The sequence below is a fragment of the Coregonus lavaretus genome, assembly GCF_964263955.1.
Source record: "Coregonus lavaretus genome assembly, chromosome: 16".
Lineage (NCBI taxonomy): Eukaryota > Metazoa > Chordata > Actinopteri > Salmoniformes > Salmonidae > Coregonus > Coregonus lavaretus.
This window is the reverse complement of record NC_140003.1, coordinates 5,042,890-5,054,521: the sequence shown is the minus strand read 5'-3', so window position 1 is coordinate 5,054,521 and position 11,632 is coordinate 5,042,890. Positions and strand designations below refer to the sequence as shown.

At 42.0% G+C, this 11,632-nt stretch overlaps 1 protein-coding gene across 1 annotated transcript in view; it reads right to left on the bottom strand.

Annotated features, from left to right (window-relative positions):
- Positions 1 to 407: 407 nt before the first annotated feature.
- dnah7 (dynein, axonemal, heavy chain 7) overlaps positions 408 to 11,632 on the bottom strand; it is a gene marked incomplete at both ends in the record, with an annotated part of 219,285 nt that continues 208,060 nt past the window's right edge. The window contains 3 exons of the mRNA XM_084179224.1: positions 408 to 614; positions 7,304 to 7,407; positions 9,700 to 9,877. Coding sequence (XP_084035350.1) covers positions 408 to 614; positions 7,304 to 7,407; positions 9,700 to 9,877 — 489 coding nt within the window. The remainder of the gene's footprint in view (positions 615 to 7,303; positions 7,408 to 9,699; positions 9,878 to 11,632) is intronic.

Genomic DNA, 11,632 nt, shown 5'->3' with positions numbered 1-11,632 from the left:
AGAAATCAAGAATTATTGTTAAAATGTCATGGGATGCATTGTTGGCAGACTGCTCAAAATGTTGAGGCACTTCATCATTGTGCAATCAGCTGTTGTGCAATCAGCTGTGTCGAACTTTACAATTTTAAGGCTGATGTTCAATTATGTAACGCAAGGCTACGGAAACATGCAAAAGCTCAATGTCCAGAGGCATTGCATCTATGAGTTTTTGGGTTCATCCTCATCACTTGTGCTTTTGTGTATGCTTCCGTAGCCCCTCAAAGTCAAATATCATTACAACTTACTCTCAGCAATACATTCATTAAGCACTGTGTGAAAAAGAAAAACAAGCCAGAGACCATTCTTTTTATAACTCTTCTTACATAAAACTGGATAAATAGTGGGTGCAAAACAGAGCTAAGGGAAGTCTATGCATTGAGCTGGCAAAGCAGCGCAACCCCTCGTCTGATCCAGTGCTCGGCGGGCACGTCCGAGTTGAGCGCCATGGTGATTACGTAGTTGGTGGAGTGGCCAGTGGTGGAGAGTGTGCCGCGACGTTCGCCGGTCTTGTAGACGGGGGAGAGGTAGCACATACGCTGGGGGATGTCCTGCCTTTTGATGGGTTTCAGCCACATCTGGGGGGCAGCAGAGGGAAGAATGGATGGAAGATGGAGGACAGGAATGGAGAGAGGGGGTACAGGCAGAGAGGGGGATGATGTCCACATGAGGAGTAGGCAGGAAGACAATGATGATGGTTTTAGGAAATAAACAGAATGGAGGAGAGGAAGACAATAGCAGAGAATTAAACAGTTAGGTAATTGGACTTGATCTCATTTTATCGTCAAAATGTAGTCACCAGTTGGACATTTGGTGATGTAACATTTGATACAATAGCAGTGAGAGAGTGAGTCCCCGGGGTACATTAGCAGGTCTGGTAAAACAAAAGGGATAAACTGGGACACTCAGCTTCTCACAAAAGCGAGTTTGTGAAATCCTCATCCAATTCGATAGTGGGAGTTGCTGATTAGATTTGCATTTCAAAGCTGACTGTGTTGTGTTTTCCCCCACAAATAATAAACACATTTCTAATAAAGTTCCGCTCTTGTCAAGAACTGATTTTGTTAATAAGATTGCCCTGAAATGTCTGAATATTAAAAAGAGAATGCTTGTGCATTATTCAACAGCCGGCATTGTGAGGGCAAAGAAGAAGAGGGGGGAAAGAATAACTGAGAAAACTTACAAAGCAATCAGTTATACTTTGTCTGGGAGCTTCTTGCAGGAATCTGCCACTAGCAATCTATTTTAATGTCTACTTAATACACTATTCATATACCAAATCAAGTTGCAATTAAGAAGCCCGCTAGAAAACTAGGGGAGGATAAGAGAGGACAAACTTTGTTATTGCGCACACCATGTTTGGGCTGAAATTGATGCGGCTGCGTCAGGCCCTGAGATAGAGCTATGAACACAAAGCTGGGAACAATCTCCTGGGTTGAACAACAGAGCATCAGTTTTTATTCTGCCGTTTGTTGTTGTTCGTACTCTCCTTGGCACCTACAGGGTATTGTAGTCTGATAAAAAGAGTTGCCTCGTAGGAGTTAAGACACAGAATATAGATAGAATCTGCTCTGTTTTCCAACAGTTGGGTCCACTGATACATGGGAAGATATTTTCCGTCTCTCTCTATGCCCGGTGGAATTAATGGGAAAAGAATACATTAATCTTTATCCCTTCAAACCACTGTGAGGCTTATGTAAGTATAACATTATGCATCGAGGGGAGATGGAGACATTGTCCTGACATGCAATGGGAACCCATAAGATCCTGAATCATTTGCAACAAACATCATCAGGATCTTAACACTTAGGCCAGGATTCAAACACACCGCACTGCAAAAGCTATTTAGTGTTAGTTTTACTTAGACCTCATTTATAAGACTGATATTTACATATACAGTCCCACTTTAAATGAACTACAACTTATAATGGCTTCATATAGCATAAATAAAGTCTTCATAAGCACAATATTAATGCTTCACAAATCCTCTATAAGCTTATGTCATACTGCATAAATGGTGTATAACGTGTAACATATCAGCTCCCTATGTACGTTGCATAACAGCTCCCTATGTAGGGTGCATTGCCAAATGTGACATAACACACTATGTAAATTCCCCAAAAAGCTGTGCTGGAGCAGGGCAGAGATGTGTTCAACGAGGGAAATAGTTTGTGAACGTTAGCTAACTGTCTAAGAAGGTAGTGTGAGGCGAGCCTGTCTGCTTCGGGTCTAAACTGCCACTACAAATAATCAAGTGGCCATGTAGGCTGTCTATTACATGTAGTAGTAATATTAAAAAAATAAAATAATAATAATAATCATAATCAAAATAATAATAATAATAATAAGGGGGTGCTTATACAGTCCTGGTTCACTGTATGTACAAGTGGGTAACCTGTACAGGTGTGAAATGTGTTTTTTACATTTCCCATTCCCCTGAGACACCCTCAGAGAGTGGGGTCACAGCCAGGGGATCAGCCATTATTGACGGCGACCCTGGAGCAATTTTTTGGGTTAATTGCCTTGCTCAAGGGCAGAACAACAGATTTGACCTTGTCGGCTCGAGGATTTGATCCAGCAACCTTTCAGTTACTGGCCCAACACTCCTACTGGCCTCACTTGGGGTGATAATGTCTAAGAGTGATTTTCTATGTCCCTAGAGATGGAAAATGTGTGATAGCAGTGCAGCAATGGCAGCTTTCTATCTCTCTCTTTCATCCCTCCATCCCATTCATTTTTCCCATAGGGAGTTTACCCTATGACAATGTCAGTATTCAACAAGTTATTGCTCACGTATACCCTTTACGCTTAAATCATTGGAAAGCTTAGATTCATACTGTATAGACCCATGTCTGAAGGCAACGCTTTTCACCATGTCCTCACAAATCAGCCCTAATGCATTATGAGGGGGCACTATTCACCGGCTATAAAAAATTCAAAAAAAATGCTGGCTGTCTGTCTGTCTGTGAGGTCGTCGTCGTCGGTGAGGTCGTGTCTCTCTCTGGCGGGAGGTAAGCTTGGCTTATATGGCTTATATACATAGTTTAAGCTTTGTCGAGTAAAGCTTAAACGATGTATTTAGATTGTAGTTAGGTATTGTTGGTAGTTATCGTGGGTTGTTGTATGTAATTATTGTAGGTAAGTATTGTATTCGGCTGAACCCGGTGAAGCACGAAGCTAGCTAACCCACTACCTGCACTAGCTAGCGGGTAGCTACTGGTAACTATTAGCAACTGTGGATAGTTGTTTCACGACTGAGAGTACCTGTAATTATGCCAGCTAGCTGCCTACAATAATTACATACAATAATGCCTACCATTCAGCTGTTTTTCTAACCTCATTGTCTGAAGCGTTAACGTTAGGTAGTAAGTAGCTACTGTGCTCGAAATGTAGCTAGCATGTTGCTACCTGGATAGCTACTAAACAATAGCTGGAACGACCTAGCTAACACACGCGAACTGCCGAATTGATTCAGTGGCTAGCTTTGCACTTGGCTAGCTAACAGTAGCTGCTAGGGGTAAGTTATAACCTACATTTGTTTTTTGTTTTTACATACTGGTAGCCAGAGTCGTTCAAGGGAATTCGGGACATGGGTGACTAGTTAATGTTAGCTTGGCTCTCTCTGTGTGTTCGTGCCGTGGGAGGACGGGTTTCTTCGTTGGCAGAAAGCAATGGCTAGCTAGTATGCTAACTATTCTAGCTAACTAACTGGCTGAATAAGTTGACGACGGACTCGCTCAAGCTGTCGGGACTAACCCACAACGTTAGACACAGATATGAATGATCTGCTTGGCGTGTTGACACACTGGTGGTTTGTTGTGGCCGAATATTGGTGCTAAACCGTGTTGTTAGTTGGCTGTGGCGTCATATGACTAGGTGCCCTGGACGGTTTTCACGGAAGAATACTGTACCAAGTTAGCTAGCTGAATAAACTAAGTTAGTCTATTCCTAGAAAACATTGAACCGCTGTAGTTTACAACAATTATAGTTTCTGAGGTGGAAGTTGGGAGAGTTATATTTGGGTGTTTCAGTGAAACGAAAGTGAGGGAGGCCCCACTTTCTCGCTTTCCCAGATGTTTACTTCATTTCTTTTTCCGATCTCCTTTGCATTATTGTAGCCATTTTCTGTAGCCTGTCAACTATGCCTCTATCCTTGTTCTCTCCTCTCCGCACAGGCTATACAAACGCCTCACACCGCGTGGCTGCTGCCTCTCTAATCTGGTGGTCCCTGCACGCACAACCCACGTGGAGTTCCAGGTCTCCGGCAGCCTCTGGAACTGCCGTTCTGCGGCCAACAAGGCAGAGTTCATCTCAGCCTATGCTACCCTCCAGTCCCTTGACTTCTTGGCGCTGACGGAAACATGGATTACCACTGAAAACACTGCTACTCCTACTGCTCTCTCCTCGTCTGACCTTGTGTTCTCGCATACCCCGAGAGCATCTGGTCAGCGGGGTGGTGGCACAGGAATCCTCATCTCTCCCAAGTGGACATTCTCTCTTTTTCCCCTGACCCATCTGTCTATCTCCTCATTTGAATTCCATGCTGTCACAGTCCCTGCATGACTTGGGAGAGAAAATAAATGTAATAGACAGCCTAAATGACTACTTGGCTCGTCAGTTTAGACCCAAAACAGCAGTTAGGTTCTCCGCACACTACCTTCTCAGACTTCGTGTTCGTGGCTAACACAAACCAAATGGAATATGTAAGCTAACATTAGCTAACATTCATAAACTATTTACCTTTTGAACGCACCTCAGCCCTGCTCAAGGCCAGTACACTCTTTCACACTTTATAAAGCACAGCTTCTTGGTGAATTGATATAGTGGGTTATATCACATTTGGCAATGCACCCTACCATCAATTTTTCCTTTCAGTGTCTAAAGTAAACCGTTTGAAACTCGTGATGCAGCCGCCATACCTGGCCTAAGAGTGTGTTCTTGCCTGGAGAAACTGTCATGACACGCTAGAACTGCACCTGTCATGTACTGAGTACATGTCTAAAGAACATTAGTGTATAAAAAGACAGCTATAAATCATATTAATTAATTAATTCACTACTGTCTTTATTTACGCCAATGTTCTTTATTGCTTACTTGCCTAATGATGGGCCATCAACGGTGGATGGGCATCCAACTGAATTCAGACTGATTGGGTAGGTTAAGCATATTAGTAATGGCATTATGTCATCAGATAATGTTATGTCACCCTTTATAAATCACAGCTTTTTGGGAATTGACAGTGGTTTATGCACCCTACATAGAGAGCTATTAAAGGTAATAAACAGTCCAAATCATGTTTTTCATGAAATATGATGATATTTGGATGAAACCAGATCAAAGTATGATGAACAAAATATGAAAAATGAATGTTGCTTCTACATTGATAAAGTTATCATCATAAAGTTACTGGTCCCCACCCCCATGTAAAACACTTAGATTCAGGAGGTGGGATTATTAAGGGGATAGGGTGACATCACCCTAACTCATTTTAATACACCAATGGTAACATTATATTCTCCTACCTAATTTAAATAAGTACCGACGTTTGGAGAAGGCATTTTTGCAGAGGGGCATAGTTTATATAGCTAGATAGCTATTCTACTGGTGCCAAAATGTTACTGTAGGGTGTCAGCAAATATATTTAAACGTTTACACTATTCATCTATGGCAAAGGTACTTATATGTTTCCCCTTCAATCTGTGTCTGGTGTTAGCAAGTTACTGGTTAGCTTGTTATTCAGCCAGCATGGTACAAAAAGGGGAAATAATTTCACTATTCGAATAATATTAATTTGTTTCTGGATATTCGGATAGTCGAAATACATGTGTTATGTTGTAACTTTGTTTAAACTTGGACACTTGCTGCGCAGCCTGCGTGACTTGGGGCAGGGGATGGGAAGGGGCCAATGTCTGTGACACGGGAGGGAGAGAGAGAGAAAAAAGTAGCCACTGACTCGCGCTTGTTAGACAAATGTGTAAATGCCATAGGTTATCTATCATCCCATCTGGCAGTGCCTGTTTTTACTTCATCAAATCAATGTAAACAAAGCTCGCTATGATGGCCAGCTATTTTAGCTAGCTAGCTAGCTAGCTAGGCTAGTTGAGGGTATTTTGCTGCGCTCCCTCCATTCAGATTAAACAACAGCCTACCTGTTGGTTGCTCGTTCTCATTTAGCTAACTTGCTGACGTCATTTTTATTCAATTTCACATTGATTAGAGATCTCCCACAGCCTCTGACTGTAGTGTGCACCACTTTAGTTGATGATGCATGAAACGTGTGTAGGTAAAACTGTATGTTTTTTTATGTGGCACACGTCATAAAAACTACATTCAAAGTTTGTTGTTTTATTAAATTAAGAATTTCTAACGTCATTGGTATATATTGGTATGTAGCAATGTTACATAGATAATTCATTTAATTGAGACAAAGCCTTTTCATTGTTATAATAGGCCTATGATTTTTTCTCCTAAAAAAATCTACACTCTCGTAAGTATTCGAATGCTAACGTCCGTTCGGATATTCTAATAACCGTGCACATCCCTATTGGATTTACAGTAGTATAAAAGGATACGTAAAATCTGATTTTTGATTTGTCATTATGGTTCATCATGGTAATGTCTTTGATGACCCTAAAACGTTTCAAGTTAATAGGCCATTGTGATGTGGATTTACAAAGGATTTAAAATGGACACTTAAAATCTAATTTGCTGATTTATCAATAACTCAGCCATCTCCAAACCAATCCCTTAGGCTTTCTCAAGCTAAGTTTAGAGATGTACCATGGGCCTATTTGGATTCATGGTTCATGAGAATACGTTTTTCTAAAATTTCCAAGATGGAGGAAAATCTATCCTGACCTTATGGGTCCTTGAGGCAAATTTGTTCAGCATGAAGAAAGACACCTACATACAACGTTTCTCTAGGTGGATATGAGGGTTTACATGAGACTGCTTATAACACTGAACCTATAGGCCAATCGGCGCCATTCTTTTTGACCAAGTTACTCATGGCCTCTAGTTTCTGTGTGCCAAATTAGAAAAAAGTTACCAATCTATGCTTGAGTTATGACTATGTCAAAAAAAAATGTTTTCTAAGAATAACAATATGTTTCACTTTGCTGTGAACCCCTAAAAATAGTTTAAGATGATCTTTCACCAAGGAATGACAAATCATTTCCTGATAATGTTTGTTGCAAATGACCACACAAGCACTTATTTGTGTGTGTTGCTTGATGTGTAATTTGTGAGCTTGTGATGAGTCACTTACCACAGGCATGGCGTCGTGTAGCACTTTGGGGTAGGACTCAGCCAAGAGCTTGGTCTTTCTGTCCCAACGTGCACAGTCAAGGTAGAGCCCATAAATGTACACACCTGAGAAACATACATACAATCAGATACACGATACCTAGCACACCACCTGTTGACACGCACGCACGCACGCACACACACACACACACACACACACACACACCACAGAACAATTTGAATATGATGCACAGAGCACAATTTCAATATGATGCTGCTGTTGTGACTGTGGCCTCCTCTCCTGGAGCCGGCAGCATCATGGCAGGCTGATGAAAGAGCAGCAGGGGACTGATGGAGAGGTTGCAGTACAACATGATACAAAATGTTGTGAACACATTTCAAACACATTCAATGGCTTATTTTGTGTGAATTTAAAAAATGTCCTTTGAGAGGCTGATGCAGGGCTGGGGACAGAGGAGGGGAGCGTCCCACTTTCTCTCTCCATCTCTCTCTCTCCATATCTATTTATTTTATCTCTTCTCCTCCTATCATTACCTCCCTCCCTTTCTTTCCTTACGCTCTCTCTAGTCTCTTGCTACCCACCATTTGCTCTAACCCTTACCGTTCAGAATCTCTCTCAATCACCTTTCTTTCTCTCTTCTCATTTGCCCTCTCTAAAACCGCTCTGGATGTGATCAGGACATACTCAAATGACTGCCTCGCCTGGTTCACCAACTACTTCTCAGATAGAGTTCAATGTGTCAAATCGGAGGGCCTGTTGTCTGGACCTATGGCAGTCTCTATGGGGGTGCCACAGGGTTCAATTCTTGGGCCGACTCTTTTCCCCGTGTATATCAATGATGTCGCTCTTGCTGCTGGTGACTCTCAGATCCACCTCTACGCAGACGACACCATTTTGTATACATCTGGCCCTTCATTGGACACTATGTTAACAAACCTCCAAACGAGCTTCAATGCCATACAACACTCCTTCCGTAATGCATGCTCTTCAATCAAATGCTGCTGGCACCCGCCCACCCGACTAGAATCACTACTCTCGACGGGTCTAGAGTATGTGGACAACTACAAATACCTAGGTGTCTGGTTAGACTGTAAACTCTCCTTCCAGACTCACATTAAGCATCTCCAATCCAAAGTTAAATCTAGAATCGGCTTCCTATTTCGCAACAAAGCCTCCTTCACTCATGGTGCCAAACATGCCCTCGTAAAACTGACTATCCTACCGATCCTTGACTTCGGCGATGTCATTTACAAAATAGCCTCCAACACTCTACTCAGCAAATTGGATGTAGTCTATCACAGTGCCATCCGTTTTGTCACCAATAATAATAATAATAATAATATGCCATTTATCCAAAGTGACTTACAGTAATGTGTGCATACATTTTTACATATGGGTGGTCCCGGGGATCGAACCCACTACCCTGGCGTTACAAGCGCCATGCTCTACCAATTGAGCTACCAAAGCCCCATATACTACCCACCACTGTGATCTGTACGCTCTTGTTGGCTGGTCCTCACTACATATTCGTCGCCAAACCCACTGGCTCCAGGCCATCTATAAATCACTGCTAGGCAAATCCCCGCCTTATCTTAGCTCATTGGTCACCATAGCAACACCCACCCGTAGTTTGCGCTCCAGCAGGTATATCTCACTGGTCATCCCCAAAGCCAACACCTCCTTTGGCCGCCATTCCTTCCAGTTCTCTGCTGCCAATGACTGGAACGAACTGCAAACATCTCTGAAGCTGGAGACTCTTATCTCCCTCACTAACTTTAAGCATCAGTTGTCAGAGCACCTTACCGATCACTGCACCTGTACACAGCCCACCTGAAATTAGCCCACCCAACTACCTCATCCCCATATTGTTATTTATTTTGCTCATTTGCACCCCAGTATCTCTATTTGCACATCATCTCTTGCACATCTATCATTCCAGTGATAATACTAATTGTAATTATTTTGCACTATGGCCTATTTATTGCCTTACCTCCATAACTTGCTACATTTGCACACACTGTATATAGATGTTCTATTGTGTTTTTGACTGTACGTTTTGTTTATCCCATATGTAACTCTGTGTTGTTGTTTTTATCGCACTGCTTTGCTTTATCTTGGCCAGGTCGCAGTTGTAAATGAGAACTTGTTCTCAACTGGCTTACCTGGTTAAATAAAGGTGAAATAAAATAAAAAAATAAATACACAAACTGGAAAAGCAGGATTCTGGCTAGGGAATAGGTCAGTTTCAATGAATGGAGGATTGCGTCAGAAAAGCAGGAATTCCTGATTAATCAGGAGAAATCACATCCCTTTCTCTACTTCACCCCTTTACTTCTTCCCGCACTCTCTCACCCCCCACCCCTTCCATCACTCCCTCCAACCTCTGTCTGTCTCACCGTCTTCGGGGGGCTGGTGATACTCCTTGTCGTCCAGCACCTCAAAGTCGAAGCCCAGCAAGTCGATGGGGATGGTGTGTTTCCGGGCATAGTTCTGCTGGCCTCCCGTCAGGAAGGCCTGGGTGAAGAAGAAGCCTGACATCCAGAATACTGCCGGCGTCCCGTGTTCATACCAGCCCTGCAGAGGGACGAATGGAGCACAGCACAAAGGCTTAATGCAAAGGCAAATGGTGTGTGTGCAAATGCTCCGACCAAGGACGATAGGCGGCAATATTAGCGCAATTAAATGGTGATACTTTGCAAGTGCAGTATGAAAGTTTACCTACCCCCTCATGAGGTAATTCCCATTTTTTCTGATCATAAACAGCTACCTTGTTTGAGGCATAGACCTAATGGTTTGATTTTGAACAATGTTGTATGTGTACCAATTCAAGTTAGTCCAGTGGTCTACGCTGATGGGGAGTTGCCTGTTTTAGAGACACTGAGTGATCTTAAATCATGACACGGGATCGGACTGCTACACCTAAATGTGAGAAGCCTGGTTTCTAAAACTGACTTTCTTAGCATCTGGACATTTCAGGCAAACACAGACATTTCTATTATAACCCTAATCCTACATAAAACATTATCAGAGTCTGATGTAACTTGGGATGTACACAACATTTACAGACCTGACAGAAAATGAAGAGGTGGAGTACCTATTTTTGCAAATAGATTGCTTTTCTGTGTCTTGTTACTTTCCACCTCTGTCCCTAGTCAGTTTGAATGCCTAGCCCTAAACATATGCCCAGGAAATAACACCCAATTTAGTTTTTTGTAATTAGTTCTGATGTGTTGATGGTTTGGGGAAACTGTAGGGGAAACTTTGCCTGGCTACCCAGACTCCTATGCCACGCCCACACCCTTCAATGAATGCAAACACATTTCTTTATTTTTATTTCACCTTTATTTTATCAGGGAGTCTCCTTCACAGATGACCCCTGAATTACAAACATTACAAAAATACACATCAAGTACAAAATGCAAAGTAGAAACAAAAGCACAGTCATAGGAAATATACACATTCATCAGTAATATGAATCCGTTTTCTGAATTGCCCAAAGCATCTAATTTTAAAGAGTTTTGGATATTATTCCATACATAAGGTGCAAAAAAAAAGCAGATTTACCTAACTCTGTACAGACCGAAGGAATAAAAAGAGTTAGCCATCCCTGAGACCGGGTAGGTAACTTGTATATCTAAAAGCTATTAGTGATTTTAGGTACAGTGGGAGTTTCTGTAAAAGAGCTTTATACACAAAAAGAGAGTGATGCATTAATCTACGAGACTTCAAGGAGGGCCAAACTACTTTCTGATACAGAATGCCGTGATGTGTCCGGAACCTGTTGTCCGTAATAAAGTGTAGCGCTTATAAAATGCATCAAATGGTTTCAGTGTATTGGCAGCTACATTCATATAGATGATGTCGCCGTAGTCTAGGACGGGTAGGAATGTTGACTGAATTATCTTTTTTCTACTATTAAGCGAGAGGCATGACCTATTTCTATAGAAGCCCCTTTTTATTCTCAGCTTCTTAGTTAACTTATCAGTGTGTTCTTTTAAAGGCAACTTGCCCAGAAACATATAAGCAGGGACACAATCAATGTGGGCACCATCCTAGGTACAGATGCTTAAAACATTTGAATAATTTTCCCCGCTCTAGATAAAAACATATGCTTAAATTGTACCCCCATTCAAAACTAGTTTTGAGGTCAATAAAGGTTTTCTGTAAAACAATAAAGGCAGACTGAGGGTCAGAAAGAGCCTTGTCAACAGAAGGAGCAACAGAATACACAACAGTAGCACCCGAGCTAATCGTCAAAGTTTAAAATACACTACATTGCCAAAAGTATGTGGACACGTGCTCGTCGAAAATCTCATTCCAAAATCATGG